At 47.0% G+C, this 24,915-nt stretch overlaps 1 protein-coding gene across 3 annotated transcripts in view; it reads right to left on the bottom strand.

The window, feature by feature from the left end:
- BMP1 (bone morphogenetic protein 1) overlaps positions 1-24,915 on the bottom strand; it is a 183,055-nt gene that overhangs the window by 25,435 nt on the left and 132,705 nt on the right. For all 3 annotated transcript variants that reach the window (XM_081843862.1, XM_081843860.1, XM_081843861.1), the window contains exons 8-15: positions 14,591-14,706; positions 13,205-13,307; positions 11,733-11,849; positions 10,377-10,522; positions 8,103-8,298; positions 7,108-7,233; positions 4,878-5,038; positions 3,684-3,864 (exon numbers count right to left, since the gene is read on the bottom strand). In XM_081843862.1, the coding sequence (XP_081699988.1) occupies positions 3,684-3,864; positions 4,878-5,038; positions 7,108-7,233; positions 8,103-8,298; positions 10,377-10,522; positions 11,733-11,849; positions 13,205-13,307; positions 14,591-14,706 (1,146 nt within the window). The remainder of the gene's footprint in view (positions 1-3,683; positions 3,865-4,877; positions 5,039-7,107; positions 7,234-8,102; positions 8,299-10,376; positions 10,523-11,732; positions 11,850-13,204; positions 13,308-14,590; positions 14,707-24,915) is intronic.

The following is a 24,915-nucleotide window of genomic DNA, read 5'->3' as shown; positions in this document are numbered from 1 at the left end:
TTTTCCCTGGGAAAGGGCAGGTGAAGGGAAAACTGCTTGGACCCGAGCTTTCTCAGCATTGGACAAGTGGAAGCAGGGACAAGCCCTAAGACGCCCAAGCAGTTCCTGGCTTTGTGGGACGTGCAGCAAGGGAAGCCAACTGGGTTTCCAGTGAGAAATGGTGCTAGAATGATCCTGAGGGGACCGACGAAGAGCTTGGCCACAAACCATGACAAAGCTGTGATCGAGAGAGGCTTGGCCTTGACTGCAGTTGCAGCAGACAAGCAGCTCTTTCCCCAGCGTGGATATTTAAGACGTATGTAGAATCAGGTAGAACAATACCAGCTTCTGTAAGGTCAGGGCAGCTGACCATCTGCATCTGGCAAAGCTTCTTGCTGGCTGCACTTCTCTCTCTCACACTTCATAGGAAGGCAGTTGCACTGGGAATACCCAGTATTCAGTGCTAGCCCTGCTCAGCACAGACCCATGGAAGTTAATGGACATGACTAACTTAGATTAATTAATGGCAATGAGTCTGCTCTGAGCAGAATGAGCACTGAATATGGTCCTGTCAGACTTATCTCAAAGTCACTCTGTTCAGGATTAGGATACTGAACTCACACCTGACTGTTCCCATTTTACATAGACTGGCATCATGCATCTAGTTATACTCACATCCCTAGAATCAGATTGCCCCTATGGAATCTATGGGAATTTTAAAAAGCTCAGCTGAGCACAACTGTAGCTACTGCTTGCATCTCCCATTAACTAGCAACTCAGATAGCTAACAAGGATGGCTCACGATAAATGCTTAGAAAGGGAAACAGATGCCTAAATTATGTCATCTGAAGTGGCTCTTTAATCTGATGTAATTAAGTGCACATCAGATAGCCAGAAGTCAATTTTAGCAAAAACAATGCAATTTAGTAAGAAACACTTCACTCCAAATAAGAAAACATATTTGAAGAATAGCTGTCAGAAGCTGCAGACTGACAACAAAGCAACTAGCACCAATAAATCTCTCCCTCCCCACCAACTCCTTTTCAAGGCAATGTTTTCCTCAAAACACTGTGCCAGAGTTTGTCAGTCACAAAGTCCTGCAAATGGCTTAGTTTCTGTACCTGACAAATGCATTTTGTTTGAGAAGCAGAATATCCTAAATGTCCTTGCCAGTTGCAGACTGTATAAAGATGAGCAAAAATATAGACAGGGACATACATTCAGCAGGGGTACTAGTATCGTGAGAAAATTAGGGCTTTTTTAACCAAATTCCATTTTGGAGGCTACATCTGTTTCAAGAGAATTTTTATTAAATACCAGCATAAAAGGCAGTATCTGAGTTAAGGGGACTTTAAAAAGGGCTGCACTTGGCAGTATCAGCCCTGGGAATTACAAGGTATTCCCTCAACTTCTCTCCCCCCCCCCCCCGGCAACTCTGCTCTTTTCCTGCTTTATACTGTAATTTAACCACTTTGCAGGGGCTTTCACAGATAAAGGCAGCAAGTGGTGTTATTTAATACACATTAGCTCAGTCTTTGTAGCAACATATGATGTCAATGGGCCATCCATAGGATTGAGGCTAAGGCTAATTGTGTTCAGGCCAAGACAAAAAACACATTTTCACACACATGAGAGAACATCTGGATGTGCTTTTCAAAAGCCAAACTACATGTGATGTTAAATGCATCTTTGTGTCCAAGGCGCTGTATTTTACAAATTCAATTTGCATTGGGCACATGGGGGGGGGGGCTGATAAATTAAGGGGCTAAGAGCAGGCATGGAGGGGGAGTTTAACTGCTTCCTCCCCTGTTGTGGACCTGAAGAAAATTCTTCCTCTGAACCTGCTATTTGCACCAGCAGAAAATCCCCCATCAGCACCACAAAGGGAGTTTCCTGCAAAGCAAATTCTGCTGAATTTCCATTCATGTCAATGGGGACTGAAATGTATGGTCCCAGCAGTTTAATGTGAGATGACACAGGCCGGGATTGTGTGGGTGCCCGATTACACTTGGTATGAATGAGGAGCAATTAAGAAAGGAAAGAGCCCGACCACAGTGGTGGCCTCTCCTCTGCATGTAACCATTATAGAAAGACTAGCACAAGAAGCCTCAATGAGGCCGAACGAGAGCAGGTGCAGGGTGCAGGAGAACGTGAGCCCAGCCGGCTCTCGGTGGCAAGTCTTCTTTAGGTCTGCCCCAAGTGTGAAGGAAACTACAGGTGTGCTGGCAATGATAACCCTCTTCAGGTATTATACGCACATGGAATATGCACGCAGGAAAGAGCACTCCAACCTCCACACTCCCCCCCATCCCGTCACCTCCATGAGTTAGGTGGGTCATTTGGCAGGGGTGCTCCAGTTATGGGATGCCCAGAGCCTACATGAATAACCTTTCTGCATTGGGCGAAGACCTTTTCATTCATTCTCCCAGACCTTTTAGAACTATGTTTCCCCCCATGGAACAGATTACTTCTGCATCTGGATTTAAAATGCTGTTGTGTTGCTTGTGCTGGTTTTCAGGCTGAAGTCTGAAGTGATGGCTTTCAATGTTTTCAATGTATATTGCCTGACTCTGTGTGAACTGCCCCAGGGGACATTGTTGATTTGGCAGTCAGCAGATGTTTTAAAGGAAGAACTAAATAGGCTCCTGCATGATGTAGAACCATAGACAATCAGGATTCCACACCATTTGGGAGCCTAAATGGGCACAGGATGCCCTCCCCATAGATGGGTGATAGAGGGGCAGGTCCCATGCATGCATCCCCACTCACACGCTCTAATTCTTTGTGGGTAGAAGGTCTGAGAAGAGGTTATACCACTGGGGCTGCATGAAAAATGGGTGTCTTAATGGCCCTTCAGCAGAGGAACATGAATTCAGCAATTTTGCTTTCTCTTGCTCTGAAGGGAGCTTCTGACAACAAGATTCCTGCAAGAATCAATCTCCTCTGTAAAGAGGAGCAGAAATCATGGCTACTGTTAGACACAGGAGACATGGCTCCATAGTCAAACAGACTCACCTGCTGCACAGGACAAGGGAACAGCACCTCACATGACGCTAACAGGGCTTCAGCAACCATGGGTGCCTACGGAAACCAGTAGACCTTTTAATTACTGGGAGTATAGCAGTCATGGTATTCTGACTGACAACTTACTGGGTATGTTAACTCCCTCCTAATTCAATGCTCTGGAAGTATACAAGCAAAGAAGAGGAACAGCACCATCTGGCCATATCTACGCAGTGCCCAAGAGAGAAGGAAAAAAAGGAATCAGGATGGTTAGGCAAGACTCATGTTTGTGTGCCTGAAAAGAAGTTGAATACCTCACCGTGTAGACAGAATACTTTGCTGGTTTAAAATACAGATTTCTGAAATGTGGAGTTCTTAAGGGACTCAGTATGCATTGGGGGCGGGTCATCCTATCCTCAGCTGGTGCAAAGTGGAACATTAAGTCTCCTAGGACCAAGGAAGATTCACACCCAGTTCAAGAGTGGGGGGTGAACACTATTCCTGGTGAGTTCCTTCCAGGGGGGTCTGCCAACAGAGCTAAGTGCAGAGCAATCCTTTAAAGAACCCCAGAGTGCTCCTGTGGGGAGAGATCAGGGACTGCACCCTCTAAGCACAGGTAAGTGTATAAAAGGGGTTAGTTGCTGGAATGAGGGGAAGCAGCCAAAAAATATCCATGCCTTGGGTGCACCAAGCGGCTCTACCTGAGAAGAAATGAGCTTTGAAACCCTTCTTGGAGACAGTGTTGTCGGACTTGAACTCAATGCGCATGTTGTTGTACTGGGAGGTGATCACATCAGGCTTTTCCGCCCCACAAAACTTGCCGTGTAGTTTGGCCTCAGAAGTGAGGCCGCTGCGCACTTCTACAAAGTCATACTTGCAGACCTGCGGGAAAGGCAGAAACAGGTGATTCCCTAGAGTTACGGAAGGTGGGCGAGAGGCCAGAGGAAAGAGTCTGCAGATCTTCTATGCAGCCCACAGTATTTTGACACCTGAGGTTAAAATATGCTCCCTCCAGCCCCAAGCACAGAAAGACAGCCTTTGATGTCCATGCGCCATCTTCCCTTGGTACAGGGATGTTTTACATTGTTTAGGGGTGGAAGGATGAGAAGGGCTCCCCCCTTGTGCATTTATATCTGTAGAGAACAAAAGGACACAACAATATTTTCTTAATAAGAATCTAAGAAGACCCCTGGCTGCATCCGGGTGAGAATCCTGTTTTCCACTGATAGCTAGATTCTTCTGGGCAGCTCACCAACAGGGCATGAGGACAGCAGACCTTCCATGCGATTGCACCCCCGGCAGTTGACATTCTGTGTTTCCTTTCTCTGAACAAGGAGGTTCACGTAACCATTATGGCTGATAGCTCCCCAAAGACCTTTCCTCCTCCATAAACTCCTCTAATCCTCTTTCAAATCCATCTAACACAGCGACCATCACCACAACTCCAGGCAGTAAAGTCAATTTACTTATGTGTTTTCTGAATAATATTTTGTCTAGTGTTCTAGACAAAAATTCTAGTGTTAATCAGTTTCACTGGGTGACCCTGAGTTCTATAATTAGGGGACAGGGAGAAATGTTTCTCTCTATCCACATTCTGCCCTTCCCCCTTCACCCCTGCCACTCATTCCTTCTCAATACCTCCCCTGAAATACTAACTCAGGTACCAACTGCAGCATGGATCAGGGCCTTTTGGGTGGCTGCTCCAAGGTTGCAGAATAATTTTCCTCGGGGGTGTCAGAATACACCTCACCTCTGACCCTCAGAAAGTGGCGTAGAGGCCAAGACGCTCTTCACTTCCCAATCCCAGGGGATGCAAGGTAGCTGGATACCCTCCTAAGGGGTTTGACACCCCAAAGGGTTAGTGAAGGAAGTTCTGCTTAAAGCCAGGCACTCACATCATTGCCCTCTGTCTCAAAGAAGTCAAACTGCAAGGATATACGGTACTGGGTGGGTGCCACCAGCTGCCAGATGCAGTTCTTGTTGGGCGGGTATTCCTTTGGCCATCCAGGGCTTGTGATGGAGCCATTAAGTTTGGTGAGGAATCCGCCACAGGCAGCTGCAAGACAGAAAACCCAACAGGTCAATCATGATGGGCATATGGCTCTCACATCCCAAGCTATCACCCCGTGGGCACTGTGTGGAACTCTGTTGTGCTACAAAGGGTGTGCAATCAACCTCCTGCCTTAATCGATTTGGGACCTACGGTACCGTATTTTTTGCCCTATAGGACGCACCGGCCCATAGGACGCACCTAGTTTTTTTGGGGGGAAATAAAGGAAACATTTTTATTCCCCCCCCCCCAGCCGTGGATATCTGCGCGAAGCGCGGGGTGCTCTGCTTCGGCATGCCCCACACTCCGGGCAAGCAGGCTGCTATCCCCACGGGCTCCCCAGGCTTGCTGATAGCTTCCTGAAGCCTGGAGAGTGAGAGGGGTCGGTGCACACCAACCCCTCTCACTCTCCACGCTTCAGCGAAAGCCTGCATTCGCCCCATAGGACACACACAGATTTCCCCTTTATTTTTGGAGGGGGGAAAGTGCGTCCTATAGGGCGAAAAATACGGTAGATATATATATTTAAGGACTGCCTTCTTTCATATGGGATCTTGCAATTGTTCTGTCCCTAATCAATTTGGGACCTACGGTACCGTATTTTTTGCCCTATAGGACGCACCGGCCCATAGGACGCACCTAGTTTTTTGGGGGGGAAATAAAGGAAAATTTTTTATCCCCCCCCCCAGCCGTGGATATCTGCGCGAAGCGCGGGGCAAGCAGGCTGCTATCCCCACGGGCTCCCCAGGCTTGCTGATAGCTTCCTGAAGCCTGGAGAGTGAGAGGGGTCGGTGCACACCAACCCCTCTCACTCTCCACGCTTCAGCGAAAGCCTGCATTCGCCCCATAGGACACACACAGATTTCCCCTTTATTTTTGGAGGGGGGAAAGTGCGTCCTATAGGGCGAAAAATACGGTAGATATATATATTTAAGGACTGCCTTCTTTCATATGGGATCTTGCAATTGTTCTGTCCCACATCTGAGGCCTCCTCTGAATGCCATTCTAATATGAAGTTTGCAGGTCATCTGCTAGGAGCACAGTTCACTGGGTAGTGGCACTGACTCTGTGAAATTCACTCCCTGCAGAAGTTATGCCAGTTCCCAACACTTTACTCCTTAGCTAAGGCCTGGCTGTTTCAGAAGGCTCTTGGCCAGCATGAATTATTTTTACACTTCTAGGTAACCAACACAATAGGGGCTAATATTGAACAGTCAGTTGCTGCTGTTTGGGGCTACGATAAGATAAGTGGTTTTTATTGTTTTAATTCAGTACAGTGGTGCCTCGCAAGACGAAATTAATTCGTTCCGCAAGTTTTTTCTTCTTGCGAGTTTTTCGTCTTGCGAAGCACGGTTTCCCATAGGAATGCATTGAAAATCAATTAATGCGTTCCTATGGAGACTGCTTGCCAGGCTGGCGGTGTGGAAAAGCCCTTCTCCACACCGCAAGCCTTCAGGACAGGTACGGGAACAGAGGGGAAGGCGTGCAGTGTTTCTCCTCTGTTCCCGGGGCTTGAGGTGGGAGGAGGGTTTTTCCTCCCCACGCCAACATTCAGAACAGCATTCTGAAAGTTGGCGGTGGGAAGGAAAACCCTCCTCCCACCGCAAGGCTTCAGGACAGCCATCCGAAGGCTGGCGGCAGGAGGAGGGCTCTCCGCCCCACCGCCAGCCTTCGGAGCAGCCTTCCGAAGGCTGCCGGTGGGGCGGAGAGACCTCCTCCCGCCGCCAGCCTTCGGAGGAGGTCCGAGGACAGTGGGGAAGACGCGCTGCGCTTCCCCGCTGTCCCGGAGATTTCCCTATGGGCTTTCGTCTTGCGAAGCAAGCCTATAGGGAAATTCGTTTTGCGAAGCGCCTCCAAAACGGAAAACCCTTTCGTCTAGCGGGTTTTCCGTCTTGCAAGGCGTTCGTCTTGCGGGGCACCACTGTAGTTACTTTGGCTGTTTGTAAGTCATTTTCATGTTAAAGAGAAGCAGTGTATAAATTCTTCAATAAAATGATTTCCGCCGTGCCCTCGTAGCATCAACTAGGAAAAGGAGGCCCTCTGTGGCGGAGAGGTCCCACTCCTCTGATACTCACCCTCACACCTGCGCTTGTCTGGTGCCAACTCATAGCCAGGGTCACAGGCGCACTTGTAGCTGCCCAGAGTGTTGACGCAGCGCTGCTCACAGCCTCCATTGTTGGGCCTGGAGCACTCATCCACTTCTAGGGAGACAAGAGCAGAGAAGTCCCAGGGTGCTGGGTGTCTATTTGGTGCCCACTTTGGGGTCAAAGAACCTAACAACTGTAGGGTTGGAAGGGACCCAGAGTGTCACCTAGTCCAACCCCCTGCACTGCATCTCTCCATCTAATTCTGTTCCTCTGTTAAGCTCCAGGAGGAGTTTCTACCTTGCATCTTTTTCATATCGTGCCCTCAAAGAGGTAGCTATCAAGACTTGAGAGAGAGAGAGAGAGAGAGAGAGAGAGAGAGAGAGAGAGAGAGAGAGAGACTAGCAGTCCTGCAAAGAAGAAAGGAAGGAAGATGAGAAGTCTTGGTAGTCTTTTGATTTAATATGGGATTTAAAAATGCTTTACATAAATACATACAAAAAAATGTCTGTGGAGGCAGGAAAGTAACAGCTTCTGGAAGTCAGAGGATGCTGGTTTCCTCGGCTCAGCAAAATACACATTTTCCTGTGTGAAGCCTGCCTCCTCGTTGCCAGAACAGGAACACACCAACCACATGGAATGCCTTCCCAGCCGGGTGCCCTTCAGATGTGGGGCTAATGCAAGTTGCACTCCAAAACATCCAGAGGGCACCAGGTGGGGGGAGGCTATGTAAGACGTCGGCTGCAGCATGTGAGCGGGCGTGAATCTTCAGGAGCACTTTGCTTTCAGATCAAGATCTCAGATCAGAGGGCTGAACAAGCTGATCCTTTAGATCCAAACGAGCACATAGAAAGTGGCATTGTTATGTGCCTTTTTTCAGCTGAATAAGCACAGATGCTCAGCCCATAGAAATCTGCTCCCCACCCCACAGAAAACTGATGCTGATGTACAACACCATTGCTTCCTAGGGGAAGGACCGGGGGTACCTTTGAAGAAACTGACAGCAAAGCCAGCCTTGTTGATGGACCCATCTGACACAAACTTCATCCACAACTTGTTGGAGGTGCTCTTAATGTCATCGGGCTTATCATAACCGCAGTACCTCCCTATCAGATTGCCTGTCTCTGTGTTACCATCCCGGATCTCCAGGTAGTCGTAAGCACAGCTATCATGGCGCTCAATCTGCGGGAATGAGGGGGAAAGGCAGGATTAGGGAACATTTCATGCAGTCTTAGCCAGGATACACAGTGCATGGGGCTGCCAGAGTTGACTCTTGTAGGTCGTCTTAGTCACAAGCGGTGGTGGTGGGCAGATCCACAAGCCCTCCAGAAAGAATAACAGATTCCCAAACTCGGAAGGGACACTTGCTCTTCCCTCATGGTGCAAAGGTCCACTTCAAACAACCCACCTTGACAGCCTTACTCATTCTTTCACCGTCACTGGACCCTGTCTTACTCTATCTCTGCTACTCATTGGACTCAGCTATACAGCTGCAAATAAAATGCTTTAAGTGCGTTATAAATATGTGACCACTAGATGGCGATGGTGAGCTATGGCAAATTCAATATTTCCCCCCCAAAAAAGTTGTTTAATAAAGCATTTTCACAGTGTTTTTTATATGTATGTAGATTCCACCACTGCCCATCCTTCCTGCCCTGCTTCTCTGCTTGTCCAGCCTAATGTAGATTTTAAGTCCTGAGGGTGCAGGCTGCCGTTCTCTTGCTCCACAGGCCTTCTATGCTGCTGCCATGAGGTAAGAAGTAACAATAATGAGTAACTGTGAGTGAGCAAGTAAGTCGTCGGTGGGTAGAATGCCTAGGTTGCCATGTCTAGACCCAGAAGGGATAAGGATTCCATGATATGCCACTTTTATGTGTGTAGGGCATTTGAAAAATAAATAAATAGACAAACAGTGAAACATGTGACCCAACCCACCTTGCAGTCTTGAGAGGTACAGTCCCATGTGCTTTTTGTGACTGTGCAAATACAGTGGTGCCCCGCAAGACGAATGCCTCGCAAGACAAAAAACCCGCTAGACGAAAGGGTTTTCCGTTTTTCGAGGCGCTCCGCAAGACAAATTTCCCTATGGGCTTGCTTCGCAAGACGAAAATGCTTCCCCCCCTTTCTCTAAGCCACTTTGCCGCTAATAGCCGCTTAGCCGCTAAGCCGCTAAGCCGCTAATAGCTGCTAAGCCGCTAATAGCGCTAATCCGCTAATCCGCTAATAGGGTTGCTTCGCAAGATGAAAAAACCTCAAGATGAAGAGACTCGCGGAGCGGATTCTTTTCGTCTTGCGAGGCACCACTGTAAGCTCTGAGTGGACCCAAGCTGAGAATGTGACAGGAATGAGGTTTTGGTTTTCCAGATCCTAGCCTGTTGACTTGACTCATGTTGCTTTCAAATGTGGATGGAACTCAGGCACCGAGATCCTAGAAAAGGCTAAAGCAGGGGTCCCTAAATGCGGTAACTTTGCTGACCCCTGCGCTAAAGGCTAAAGGCTAAAGGCTGTAGCAGACATGGCATCAAAGTTGTCTTGGCACTTAAAGGTAAAGGTAAAGGTACCCCTGCCCGTACGGGCCAGTCGTGACCGACTCTAGAGTTGTGCGCTCATCTCACTTAAGAGGCCGGGAGCCAGCGCTGTCCGAAGACACTTCCGGGTCACATGGCCAGTGTGACGAAGTTGCTCTGGCGAGCCAGCACCAGCGCAGCACACGGAAACGCCGTTTACCTTCCCGCCATAAAGTGGTACGTACCTATTTATCTACTTGCACTTAGGGGTGCTTTCAAACTGCTAGGTGGGCAGGAGCTGGGACCGAAAGACGGGAGCTCACCCTGCCGCGGGGATTCGAACCGCCGACCATACGATTGGCAAGTCCTAGGCACTGAGGTTTTACCCACAGCGCCACACTTAACATGCACATAATTTTGAAAAACGCAAATAGCAGCTTGGGGGTGGGGGTTGATTAAAGGGAACCATTTTCATCAGGACCAGAACAGTAGAAGACAGGGTGAAATTTCCTTTCCCTACCTGCTGGCAACTATGATCATTAAAACACATACACCCCAGCAGACGCTATCTGCATTTTTAAAAACATGCATATGAAACAAACAAACAAGCACACACACACACACACACACACACTGAGAGTCTTGGGGAATGGGAGAACTGCAGGTCCTTTTTTATGGTACAATATAGCACTGGTGATCTACTGGGAAGGCAACCCAGATGCTGGTAGTTGCTTGTGGCAATGCCTTTGGTACCTCAAATGACAGGAAAGAAAGCCCCACGTGGTATCCTTCAGAGACGATAATCTTCCAAACACACAATTTATTGGGCCGGTAGTCATCAGGATAGTTGGGAGACTGGATGTGCCCACTGTCTTTCTTCACCTCTCCCCCACAGATGGCTGGAAGTAGAACATGAAGGTATGAGAAATGCATCCCATTTCTTGGAAAGGGGACCTCTGGGAATGACGCTCCAGAGCAAGAAGCTCACCACCAGCTAATGCAGGGAAAGCTCACCTGGCTGCCTTTAATGCAACAAAAGAAATTTCCCCTATGAATGCCACACAGAGACCAACCAAAAGTTGAGCTGGGGAGATGGACTGTGCAAGCTGCTTTCCTTGGTGGGTAGAAAACTTGACAAGATTTATTTATTTTAATCTGAGGTCCCCGATATGGGGCACCCAGGAACTGCACTTGGTTCCTGTTCCTCCTGATTTTTAAATTCAAACCTTAAAAAAAAAGAGTAATGCAGGACTGGTTGGAAAGTAAAGCGTAGGCCTCCAGCCCCCCAGCCTCTTCTCTCCCTTTCCCAGACTGGCTCTTGGCCCCGCGCTTTGTCTAGCAACCTCCCACTGAAACCCACCAGAATGACCAAAGGGAGCCTCCTGCTGCTGGGTGGGTTTGGGGGACAGGGAGGCAAGGGGCAGGTGCCTTTACTCTTTTTCTTTTTTGGCTGTGTGTGAGAGAGAGATTTTACTGCCTTCTTGTGTTTGGTGGGAGATGTCTTGTTGGTTTTCCTCCTTCTTTTTTAGGTGTGGATATGTACTTTGCCCACCTGCTCTGGTGTGTTTTGCCTACTTCTTTTTGTTTTGCTGATTTTTTTGAGTTGTGCAGTCTTTTTGTTTATCGCTAAATCACAAAATATATCAAAATGGTTTACATTAAAAAGATAAAAAGCATACAATAAAAGCATAAAAGAAAACAATTTAAAAGCAAAAAAGCTAAAAGCAAGCATCAACATATCGTTCTGGGATGGGTATTCTTGCCTGCATAGACTTGGAGGAATAAAGAAGTTTTCAGCAGGTCTTTAGAAGTTGGCACAGAAGTCACCCGCTTTCATGTGGTTTGTGTGTGTGCGTCTGTTTTGCTCATGTTTTGTTTATTTGTGCTGTTTGTGCTGTGTCATTTAGGATATTTGTGTGTGTTTCTGTGAGCAACACCAGTTTTCCTTCTGTGAAATAGTCCTATGACACCTTCTCAGATTTCCAAACCTAGAAAAAATATCATTCTGGTTTCTAGGTTTTTTCTAGCTCTTCCCCGGCTCTCTTCCCAAATTTAACCTCTACCCCTCCCTCCCCTGACTCTGCCAGGTTGAAGAAGAGAAGACAATACCTTCATAAACAGCAAAGAATCCTTTTCCCACCCAGTTGCTGCTACTGCTGAATTCTATCCAGAGGCGGCTGTCCGTAGAGTAGATGGGCTCTGGTAGTTTGTTCCCACAAAACCTACCTGGAGAAAAACCACAGGCTTCCTTGGGTATGTCACTTGCACCTCTGTTGCCATGCCATTTCTTGTATGGTCACATATACTCCTTATAAACAATAATAATAACAATTTTATGATTTATATGCAGCCCATCTGACTGGGTTGCCCCAGCCACTCTGGGCAGCTTCCAACAAAATATTAAAAACACAATAAAACATGAAGCATGCACATGCCACAAGGTGAGTAGAGCAGGAAATAAAGAGATGAAGTATGTTGACACATCAGAAATGGAAAAAGATCATTAAAGGAAGATTAGCTACCCAGCCCTAACCTCTATTCCCAACCCATTGCCAAATGTGTAAAATTCTTTGATAACTTGGATCTTGGAAGCAGAAGAAAAACAGAAAAAGTATAAAAGCTTATATACACATATATGTAACTTTAATTGCATAATTTATTGTGAATATGAAATCGTACAAGAAAGGATTGAAGGGCTGGGAAACAGTGGGAATGCAGAAGAAAATGGATTCTAAAGGAGTCTTATATCTGCCCATAATAGAAACAGAGGTTTGGTTGTTAAAGTCATGCCAGTTTATAATGTAAATTAGACACACTTCTGGTGAACAGTTACACCACTGGGCAGATTGCCCAGGAAAGGAACAGATTTTACATCAAATGCTGCCTTTAGATCAAGATGACGTTCCCTTCTAAATGACAAAATGCAGCCCCATCTGATCTAAGGGCCTTTGCTGCGAGCAAACTGGCTACTTTATTAATCACAGACCACCAACACATATCTGCCTCCATCATTTTAAAATAGTCTGCCCAAACTACAGTTCTTGTAACCAGGTAGTCCTTTACAGCAGAGTAAAACTGCTCTCAGGTAAAGAAGGAACAAAGTGCTTTGTATTCATCCTTGATTGAATTTAACACACTCTCCAAAGGGCCCTAAGATATGGCCAGTGATGAATGAGCTGATAATGATTCTAAGGGAAGTACAATTACTCATCACAAGTGAGCATATTGGGTGCTACACAAGTATGTAAGTACACAGGGAGAAAAGGAAACGCTTCAAAGATTTCGTGTTTTGTTCCCCTGCCCCTGCCTGAGTGGAGTTTCTAATATTTCTCTCTGCACTGCAAAGAGGAAAGAAATTATGCCCCCAAACATTAAACCCCCTAAGGCCTTCCCCTGAGCTGTGAAATACAAATCAAACCAAGCATCAATCTGGCATTATAAACTGGAAGGTCAGTTAGTGAATATTTCACAGGATGTCAGACAAGTTGGACATGGAAAATTCTTCCAACGGCAAGATATAGGCCTCCATATGGCCTAGCTACATGCCATGGCTTGGCCACCAATATATTCCCAATGGTTACCTCGCAGGTTGGCCTTCCTCCAGAATCCGTCTCTCACCTCTACGTAGTCATACCAGCACAGCCGACTTCGGTACAGATCCATGGATGTAAAGTTCAGAATGATCTGAGAAGCAAGCAGAAGTTACACCCTGAGTAAGAAGCGGGTACAAAACATTACTTCAAAATGTTCTGTAATTTTCTTCCTAGGAGACCAACTGACTCTCTTTCTCTCTTTTAAAAACTGAGAGTCTGGGCCCTGGTGCAAAGGCTCCAATTGCGCCACTGATAATCTCTCTGCTTCCAGATTATTGGAACTGGCAGTCAGCTGTCAGCTCCCTCAGGTCCCAGAACTTAGCCCTTCTTAAACTCTGCCCCATTCCTTATCAGGTCAGGACTGTCGCCTCTTCATTTAGCAGAAATGTGTCATGCTGTAATTCAGGCTGCTTTTAAAGTGCACAAGCAAGCACCATTAAACTTGTGGCCCTCTGAGTCCACGTGGAATGTTGTGAGCAATACTGAAGAGGTCAACAGGTCACTGGCACTGGTTCAGATTTCCCCTATTATTACTCTGGATCTGCACTTTTGAGATGATTTTAGACCTCCCAGAATAGCTCCAGAAGCACACAAAAACCAACAACTTCAAACTCTGACTGCTGAAATCATGTGTCCTTTTGCAACTGTGGAAAACAATTGCAGACAATGTTGTTCCTAGATAGCAGTCATTTAGGCTCATAAGTCTGGAAATAGCCCCAAATTTCTGTGCTTGAGTCCAGCTCACACTTTGCTTGACGTGAATGATCACTCTCTATTTTAAGTCATTGGAAACAGAAATAAACCTACAGCTTAAGAGAGCAGTATTAGAGACACGGATATGGCAAAGGTCAACAGATGATGGAAATTTTTTGTTATTGTCTGCAAACCTGACAAATAGCTGAGTAAACAAGAGAAAGAAATTGAGTTTCTATCTTTTTGTTTCCCTGCTCTGGTCCTGAAAATGCATCTTTGTAATACTATGAAAGGCCCCTCACAAAGCTGGAGTCTTCTCCTCATAGCATGCATCTGATAACTTTGCTTTCCAGCATCACAGCATTCAAATGTCCTAGTTTTCACAACTAAGGGAAATGTTACTTCAGAAGCAGTGTTAATATGGGGTCAAAGGAGGAAGACACTGCACAAGAAGGGGAGGACAAGCCTTCACTCACACACCCAGATCCAACTTCAGTTGGGTGATCCCATCCTGCCTTCCCTTTGTGGGCTGTGGATTCCAAGGATAAGAAAGCTCAGCCCACAACATCAGACTGGAAACAGTCACTTCCCTCTATCGCAGCCTCCCTAATGGCAGTGAGTTGGAAGAAGGAGAGGGAAGGGCCAGGGGCTGTGAGACAGGTGGACTCGAGCAGCAGCTACCTTCTCCCCGGGGGTGACGGAAATCCTCCAGATGCAGTGCATGTGTGCAGAGTACCCATTGGGAAACTCGGGCGAGGAGAAGTTCCCTTGACTGTCCTGCAGGGTTGCTCCACAAGCTGGAGGTGGTGGCCGGAAGGAGAGAAAAGAAAGCACATCATAAGGCGGTTAGAAAACAGCTGTGAACTTGCCCACCCAATGCTCTCCCCTAAACAAACACCTTCAGCACAACCAGGTGGCTCTCATTTCAGGGACACGCTGCTTCCACAGTCCAGGAGAATGTTCTGCAGTTAGGTCATCCATACCCTGGAGGGGAAAAAGCAACCCCCCCTTTTCTGGGATACTTCCTATGCACCTGGTTTGCTCAGCTGCAAGACTGGGGATGAGACACGGACATCTAGACAGGACCATAAAATTAAGGTTGCACTTTCCCCCTTCCCCTCCCCCACCATCAAAATCCTCTGCCATGCTTAAACAATTTCTGCAAAAAGAAAAACAGAATCCTGCAGCATGCGTATATTATGCAATTTAAGGACATGTTTGTTTTGCATAATTTCCTCTGCTAGTCATGGGAAAGAACAAAGAAGTGTACATGACACTGAAGCCATACAACTGTAAATCCTAGTCATCACAACTCCCTCTGGATTCTGAGATTTCTCCAGACATTGGGGACATATCTTTGAGCCTTATGGACTAGCAGCTTGCTTTAAAAAATAAAAAAGGAAGTGTTCTCACAACATTGTTGAAGTCTGTGTCGTGACCCATTTGAAGCTCCTGTGGAGGGGGCCAGACTGCAGAATATAGCACTCACACTCCTGCTTTTTTCCTAAGCAACTATACCCCACAGGATAAACTCCTGTTTTCCCTGCGAAATTGGCTCATTCCGGATAACCCCCCTTCTCTTCCCCCAAAGTATCTATAGCTTGTTCCACAGCTGTGAAGGTAGCTATGGAAACCAAACCTTATGCCATGTTGCCACAGTGACGGAAGTCGGGGCTTTAGTGCAGGCAATCGAAACCTTTACAAGAGTTTTCATGTTCTCTCTTGTTGCTGCTCTCCCTCCTTCTGCAGCAAAGTACCAGGGGATCCTGGATCCTTTAGGAAACAAGGTCTCCCTCCCCTCCTCAACCTTCCCTGCCATGCCAGCCTGCCAGAGCCATGATCCTAGCCAGCTCTTAAAAACATCCAAATGCCAGCAAAAGCTGCCCTACCAAAGGGCAAAGACCCAGTGGCAGTGCCCGCAACTGGCCTCCTGTCCCCTTCTTCCATCCAGGCACGGGCGAGGGGTCTTTTCCCAACACTGCCACGTCACCCTCCTCCAGGCAGCTCACTTGCCAGCTGGGACCATGACAGCTCTCTTTGCTCAGCACCACCTGGACCCAGCCCAGCGCGGCCATCTGGAAGCCACATGCTCCTACTGGACGAGGCTTCGCTTAGGGGCTGATGGGGAGCTAAGACACCCATCCTCATGAGTGCTTCCAGAAGGTCTCAAAAAGGGGAAAGGAAGCAGCCCTGGAGTAAAGGGCAAAATTGTTCATTGCACACCAAGAGCTTTCTTGCCCATATGCCCCTGGGCGACACATACTGGGTGGAAAACAACATAATTAGTGGCAGCAAGATCCAGCAGTTTTGAGAATCTTTATAGGAATGAATATATATATATATATATATATGCAGGTTTTGGTGTCCTCGGGTGTCTTCCCGTGTAAAAGTTGGGGTGTCTAGGCGACGTTTCGACGAGGTCTCACTCGTCATCTTCAGGCTGCCGAAAGCACCAGCCTGAAGATGACGAGTGAGACCTCGTCGAAACGTCGCCTAGACACCCCAACTTTTACACGGGAAGACACCCGAGGACACCAAAACCTGCATTCCTGTACCCGTGAAAATCTACGAAAGCAAATATATATATATATATATATATATATATATATATATATATATGAATGTGGGGCTAACTACACAGAACACACAAGCCTAGCTCTGACACCCTTTATTTTCCTGTCTAGGAAGGTTGGAAACTAGAGAAGGCTGTTGCATATAGGATTTCAGCTGGCCAGGGAGTTAGTATTTCTGTGCCATGTGGAATTATTCATTTGGGAGACCCCTACTCTACTGCCTCCTATCTAGCCACCAAGGGGGACATAGTCAATAAACCCATTAAAAATATAATAAAATACAACACAACATCTACATTAAAAAACAAAACAAAACAAGAAGAGTAAAGAAACAGCAATAGGAGCCATAAATGCTACAGGAGAAATAGAAGGAATAAAACAGTAAATTCTTCTTCCTTTTTCCCATGACAAGCAGGAGCAGTCTGAGGCTGAAGTCCTGTACACATGTACCTTACTTTAGGTCAGTCACAGAATTCAAAGTAATTTTGGGATAGCTCTCCTTATGCCTCATTTTTCTTTGGGGTGGCCCTTCTGCGGAAGTGTGTCAAGAAGCATGCAGAGAAGCTTGCGTGTTTCGGAGGCTTTTCCAATGCCGCCACATGGTACTCTGTTCCTACGGTTGAGCCAGGCAGCCAGTAATCTAACATTTCACTGCAGAGATGCTCCTCCTCTGAACTTCCTATGCTCCAGAGGCCTGTCCTGCACCGCAAAGGCTATTGCAAGCCAGGGCATCTACCTGATTCCACACCTGGCACCTCTAAGGTGAATCCCAAGCCTCAACCACATTTTTGCAAATCTATGCTACGTCTTCTCAAGGTGAAATAGTCACGTCCCAGTAACCAACTCCTGATAGCAAATTAGACTAGTTATATTCCAATTAATGTCATTTTCATTTAGTTAACTGTCGTCCTCTTCCCCCCACACTTACTTTTTATTGTTTCAATATAACAATGCAAACAAAATAATTCCAGTTACATGCACATGCAGAACATCACTGAATATGGAGTCAGGCAGAATGGACATTAAAGCAGCTAAGAGAATGGCCCCCGTATATGCACAGAAGGCTCCAGCTCCCCAGGGAGATCTGGTGTCATACTCAGAGCAGCCCTTGCATCTAGGCGGCCACCATATAGCCTTTGCACATGGAGACCTGGGTTACAGGAGGAGAAAGGGAGGGCCGGTCCTTGTTAAGGAACAAGAAGAAAAGGAGCCATGCTTCCTTCTAAGAGAAGCCTCTCACTACCCTCCTAAGTTGCATGAGATGTTCTGATAGGACTACATTCCAGATGTTATTTATCCCAGCCTCCCTTAGTAGCTTTGAAGCAGATCTCCAATGCTGAGCAATGCCCAACTGTGACACTGTCAAGCAGAAGAGCACCAGATCCACAGCATATATATCACTGGCCAGCAGTAGCAGAGCTAAGGACGGGTCAGATTTCAAAGACTGGCTCATAATGGAGGAAATGGCTGCAGATGAAGTGAGCTGCAAAAAGAGCACACCTGGGTTAGCAGAAACCAACTAGGTGTCAGCCTCTCCAGCTTCTCACAGAGAACCTCTTTTGTCAGCAAAACCATGGACTCCCCTGGGTTCCCAGGCCTGGAATTGTTGAAACTTACTCATGTGTCAAAAAGCTAAGTGATCAAGTCTGCGAGTGAGTGGGGACACTCTTAGGGCCGACACAGAGCGCCAGCCGCTCCACACCAAAAGAAATGACTCTGTAGCGTAGGTTCATATGGGAGAAAGTGATCTTTACAGGATTTTTGCTTATGACCATTTGGCTTTACAAGGCAGATCCAGCCTTTAACAGTCTTGTCTCATTTGTCATGGGAGCATTTTATTGCACTAGAAACTTGCAGCTCTTGCAGAAGATTCTGTGTGAGGGATCCATGAGGACTGCCTTGGACTAACCTCCTTCCTCCTGTGCTGAAATCCCTGCAGCCTGAGATTCAGTGTGCTCATTGAGGATTCACAACTTGTCAATCACCCAGCCCAACTCACAGAAGATCCTGTTGTGTATTGGGTCAAAGGATTTTATATCTGTATTATTATTGTCTGTATTGCATTAGGGTAAAGTAACTGCCTTTTGGTTCCAGAGGGTACAGCTACTATTGGTTCATTTAAGCTGCTGTATTTGGATCCTCTGTCTTATTGGTTTCCTCCAAAAGGCAGGACTGTGATTGCCTGATATTGTTCCCTCCAAAATGTATCCTTTCTAGCTTGTTCCCTGTCCCTATAAATGTAGCTCTCCCCTTCTCAAGTCTCAGTCTTGTTTGCTTAAATAAAGAAGTCTTACTAGAGAACTGTCTCCAGCATATTATGTCAAGAGAGCTGAAATCACAAACCCCACGTCACAACAGATCCTACAGGTGGAAAGAGAGCAAAGGCCTACAGGGGTAGTGGCAACACCTGGAGAAGAAGAAGCAAGGCTGGCCTGGGGTGACTCTGAAGCAGAAAAGACTACAAGAGGACAAGAAAGTGAGGCCATCAAGAGGATGACAGATGGATCAAATAAGCACCCTTTCTAGAACCAGCTTTCCCCACTCTAAACAGGTCCCACTACTGCCAGGTCAGACCATCTCCATGTGGTGTTATTGGTGTCTAGGATGGCCTGGCTGACCCTCCTGGTCAAGTTGTCTCAGAAATACCAAGAATTAGGCTCAAAGAGAGTCTGAATAAGAGGCCAGGGCCTAAATATTAGCAACAGTTATGGGGAGACTTGGTGATGCTTGGACCATTAAACTGGGAGGGGTGGCTAACACCCCAGAGGACAGGATCACACTTCAAAACGACCTTGACAGATTAGGGAACTGGGCCAAAACAAACAAGATTAATTTTAACAGGGAGAAATGTAAAGTATTGCACTTGGGCAAAAAAAATGAGAGGCACAAATACAAGATGGGTGACACCTGGCTTGAGAGCAGTACATGTGAAAAGGATCTAGGAGTCTTGGTTGACCACAAACTTGACATGAGCCAACAGTGTGACGCGGCAGCTAAAAAAGCCAATGCAATTCTGGGCTGCATCAATAGGAGTATAGCATCTAGATCAAGGGAAGTAATAGTGCCACTGTATTCTGCTCTGGTCAGACCTCACCTGGAGTACTGTGTCCAGTTCTGGGCACCACAGTTCAAGAAGGACACTGACAAACTGGAACGTGTCCAGAGGAGGGCAACCAAAATGGTCAAAGGCCTGGAAACGATGCCTTATGAGGAACGGCTAAGGGAGCTGGGCATGTTTAGCCTGGAGAAGAGGAGGTTAAGGGGTGATATGATAGCCATGTTCAAATATATAAAAGGATGTCACATAGAGGAGGGAGAAAGGTTGTTTTCTGCTGCTCCAGAGAAGCGGACAAGGAGCAATGGTTCCAAACTACAAGAAAAAAGATTCCACCTAAACATTAGGAAGAACTTCCTGACAGTAAGAGCTGTTCGACAGTGGAATTTGCTGCCAAGGAGTGTGGTGGAGTCTCCTTCTTTGGAGGTCTTTAAGCAGAGGCTTGACAACCATATGTCAGGAGTGCTCTGATGGTGTTTCCTGCTTGGCAGGGGGTTGGACTCGATGGCACTTGTGGTCTCTTCCAACTCTATGATTCTATGATTCTATGATTAATGAGGACTGTTGGGTTTTGCCTGTGAAGCAACTGATGAAACTGCACTGACCCTGTGGGAATTCTGGGGAGGGGGAGTTTCTGCTGGGGTTTTGGCTTGACCCATGGCTTTGGATTGGTGTTCCCCTACCCCTGCCACAACCAGATTACATTTGGAAGAAGGAAATATTAAACTCATGATCTGCAGGTCACGTGTTTTATTTCATGGGTCTGTTGACACAAAAATAAAAAATAATGTTTGCAGATGCAAATTTTAAAAATTGTCTTGGGCCTTTCTGTACCTTCATGACAATTACTTACTTTTAACAAAAAATCTCCCTTTCTTGTGAGCAGTTTGAAAAAAATAAAACTTTCTCCTAACAAGAAACCATAAATTTTAAAGAATCTTACTGATCAGAGACAAAATGCCTTTACAAAACCTTGTTGTTTTTAAACTGTCTTGGGTCGATTAGTTTTCATCCCCGAAGGGAAGAAAGGTGTGAGAGCATTGTGCACAAAATTAAATTTTAACTGAAAAACTGCCATGCAAGCAACCTAGACAGTTCACTTCTCAGGAAGCTGTACACCCCCAGTTTTATCATGTTTTAGCCATGGCCTTTGGACCAGTGACGTTTATTGCATTTGTAATCCCAGGGCTCTGAGGACTTCCAAGAAGTTTGGGGAATTTCACTGCAAGTTCTCACAGGATGGCTTAAGACATGACACTGAGACGACGTGCAACTGACTCATGTCTTGTCTGACCACACTTCTGCATCTCATGAACAAGCATCTCTCTAGGGGAGCAAAATGCACCTCCAGACTTGGGGAGAGATAAACTGTGAGTCATTTGTATTCTCCTGTGTGCAGAGGCGCCACCTTGGGATGAAGATGGGGGCAAAGTGGTGTGGCACGCAATGTGTGTCACATGCCTGTAATGTTGCATGTGTGTTGTCAGGAGGAGGCCTTGTCCAGGGCCACGCAGTTTCAATGGCCACAGCTGGTCCTCTCTTGCACTAGGGAGAAACCTGACTATTATGCTGTGCCACACTTGGTGGTTCAGCCTCCTCTGCCCCTTCATTACTGGGGGGAATATTGAGAGGGCTGATGACACCTCCACTCCCTAGAGTTGGCATGCCTGCCTGAATGCCACATCAACAGAGTCTCATTGCCAAGGCCAAAGAGAATACTATTGAGCAAGGACTCCTGAGTGTCAAATGGTCCCCTATGCCTACCAGAGTTTAACATTAGAAAGGGATGGCTTTAGTGTTCCAAGTGCCAAAAAGTCATGATGTTCTCAGCGATAAGCTTGACTACTTATAAAAGCAAAGAGGGTGGGTGTGTTTTTAACCTGCTGTTATTTACTCTTCAGCCCCATGGCCAAATACTTCTGGCAGCGTCTGACAAAGTGGTGCAAAATGCTGCAGCTGAAGCAGTTCCTAATGCAAACCTTAGGTGCTCTTCCACCTGTTGTACTCGGTCCTTCTTTGGTTATGGAATGACGCAGGAGAGCTGCCTCCCATGATCTGGAGTATCAGGCACCTCCAAGTACTGACATTCTGGGGGAGCCCCACAAACTGAGAGGGACAGGCAGCCGCACCTCTGGCAAAGGAGGAAGACAGACACCTCCTTCTTGCCTTGCTCTCCTCCAGCAAGTTATCTCGTCAGGGGCAAGTTTGCTGCTAGCCAGGGCTGAACGCAGTATAGTCTTCTCCTGGCACACTAACTGATGAGTAAGATATTGTGCTTGTTTCAGTCCACAAAGGCAGCATTGCCATTTGGCCACACTGCTTCGTGGAGATGGATGAGTTTCTCCTGCACTTCAGGAGTACCACTCACTTGTTCTTCCTTTTAGAAGGTGAAGTTGCTCTTGAAATTTCCTTCCATCTCGAAAAGTCACCAGGCACCATAACAGTACACAGCTCATGTGTTCTCAAGCTTATGTTTATAGCTTTTCAAGCCCTAGCCTTCATCAACCCACCCATTACACGCATGTAAGCAACAGTCCCTAGAAACTGAAGAGGATGCCGGCTGCTTCATTTGCCTATGCCAGCAAGAAAGGTTGGGGGGAATTAAGAAATGATCTGATGGCTTGCATGAGCAAGCTGCACTGAAGTTGCTGCAGGGGTAAATTCCCAGTGTGCGCACACATTTTCAGCACATGCAAGCTTGGGACTGCAGTCATATCATCTTTCCACCAGGTACAAGACAGCTGGGAGTGAGCCAAGTGCCTGCAGTTTCTGTGCATTTCCCTCACGAAGGTTCCCCTCCACTGCAGTTTGGGAATCCAGGCCAACATGCAGGGCCCAATAAAGCAGTCAATCTCCCCCTCCCCCCCCCACACACATAGAGGAGGCATGCAAATCCTTCCCTCCTTACATGTTACTCTGAAGGTGCCCAAAAAGGAAGCACAAGTTACTCAGGAGTCCTCCTCTTCTGGCACTTCCTCCTAACATGTGAAGGCACCTTCTGAGAGCACCAGTTCACAGCAGCATCAGTTGCACAGGTGCTGAGTGGTGAATGCTGGTTAAGCAACTGAGACGAAGTGTGTACAGTGGTGCCTCGCAAGACGAAATTAATCCGTTCCGCGAGTCTCTTCGTCTAGCGGTTTTTTCGTCTTGCGAAGCAAGCCCATTGACGGCTTAGCAGATTAGCGCTATTAGAGGCTATTAGCGGCTTTTAGCAGCTTATCGGCTTAGCGGATAAGCAGATAAGCGGCTTAGGGCTTAGAAAAAAGGGGGGGAGGAAAAACCCCCCGCAGGAACTCGCAAGACATTTTTGTCTTGCGAAGCAAGCCCTTAGGAAATTCGTTTTGCGAAGCACCTCCAAAACGGAAAACCCTTTCGTCTAGCGGGTTTTCCGTCTTGCGAGGCATTCGTCTTGCGGGGCACCACTGTATCTCCATGGATATGCTATGGGGCCAGGGCCCCACAGCCCAAGCCTCCTGTTGCCTGGTACTCGGCTCAGTTCTCTTCTCTCCCTTTTCACACTGCTGCTTTGCAACTGCCACAAAAATTCAGAAAGAGTTCTTACAGCTGAAGCATCTGATAAAGACAAAAAAGCAAGGGGGGAAGGAGATGGGGAGCTTGTATGTGGAGAAAGAAAGATGGGAAACAGGCATGAGAGAACTTTGATGCTAGGTTCTGCTAATGTCCCCACTCTTCACTGCACTCCCAGTTGTTTCCCCTGCTCCTCTCTAAACATTTCCCTGCCAACTCCTCTCTTTTGCTCATTCTCACTGCCCTTCTTGCTGGCTGACTTTCCCATTCAGAAAAGATCCTGCTGCACTCCTCACTAGAAAAACATTCTGTTGACAAGGCTTTGTCCTCTCCACAGAAACAGACACCCGGTAGGGGACGGATGCTGGGGAGCTCCAAGCCAGATCAGGCCTTGGGAGTCAAACAGGAAGCAAAAGTTCCTGGCCTTCTGTTCTGACATCTGTTCTGTTTCCAGAGCCAAAGCTGGCGTAGATGGGATGGTCTCCAAAGTCTTGGTGAAGGTGGGAGCCTCCCTCCAGCCCAGGCTCCCGTGTTATGTCCTGATGTTTCCATTCATAAAGCAATGGGAAGAGTGCAGACTGAGCATGAGGTCAGACCCTGGGGGGATTATAACATGCAAGAGAAGGGCCAGGACATTCCAGGCTCAGCTTAGTCCAGCCGCAACAAGCTGATGTCACAAGACTGGAAGCAATGAATCTCCTTCCACTGTAACTCCCCAGTTGCCTCACTGTGGACAGTTGTGGCAAAATAAGGGGAAGGATCAGTAGCCAGACCATAGAGAGGAATAATTAGGAATGATTTGATATGTTTCAGAAAATGTAAAATATACAGAACTAGAAATATGGAGTAGAATATAATATAGGAGCCAATTAACGAAATAAGCTTTTGGTTCAACATTTTTTGTCAAGGGCTTTCCATGTTCACTCAAGCTCCAAAATGCCAGGAAATGGTGGCTGTTAAAGGCCGCACCCTCACCAGACCTGCTATCCAGGCAATACAGACATGGCATCTCGCGTTGTCATTAGTTCCCGTTTCATCGCTCCCTTGGAGCTGGATGGCTGTCAGTGACGCAGGTGTCCCAGATTTGTCTGTTCACAGTGATAGATGCCTGGCATGTAGGCAACTGAAGATAGTGTGCAAGTGAAGTTACTATTCCATGTTCCAAGTGCCAACGGGGAACGGATGCCACTGCCATGGAACAAGAGAGTTGGAAGGGACCTTGTGCTGATGGCAGAGGCAGCAGCGGGTGGATCTACCGCCCTCCCAGGAGGTCCAGATCCATTGTCAAAGCAAGGTACTGCACCCTGCGTCATGCAAGGACTGACCATGCCTCCTCCCCAATTATAACAGTGGTACCGTATTTTTCGCTCTATAAGACGCACCAGACCACAAGACGCACCTAGTTTTGGGAGGAGGAAACAAGAAAAAAAATATTCTGAATCTCAGAAGCCAGAACAGGAAGAGGGGTCGCTGCGCAGTGAAAGCAGCGATCCCTCTTGCTGTTCTGGCTTCTGGGATAGCTGCGCAGCCTGCATTCGCTCCATAAGATGCACACACATTTCCCCTTACTTTTCAGGAGGGAAAAAGTGAGCCTTATAGAGCAAAAAATACGGTAACTAGAATTTGCCCTCTGTGACAAAATGGCTATTGTCCTTTTTAAAGTTATGTTTATGTTTACTATGACGTACATTAGATTTTAATGGGGTTGGTTTCTGGCCATGCCCATGATTCATGGCGCAAGCTCTCTTTTGCCCTCGGGGCAGAGGGGAGGTTCAAGCAGGGGAAAACCAGGATTTATGAGGGAAAATTCCTGGCAAAGCTCCTCAGGCGGTTCTGGGGAGTTCACTGCA

The sequence above is a fragment of the Podarcis erhardii genome (genome assembly GCF_964252035.2).
Source record: "Podarcis erhardii genome assembly, chromosome: 16".
Taxonomy (NCBI): domain Eukaryota; kingdom Metazoa; phylum Chordata; class Lepidosauria; order Squamata; family Lacertidae; genus Podarcis; species Podarcis erhardii.
Note: the sequence above shows the minus strand (reverse complement) of the source record. Positions and strands in the feature narration are given on the sequence as shown.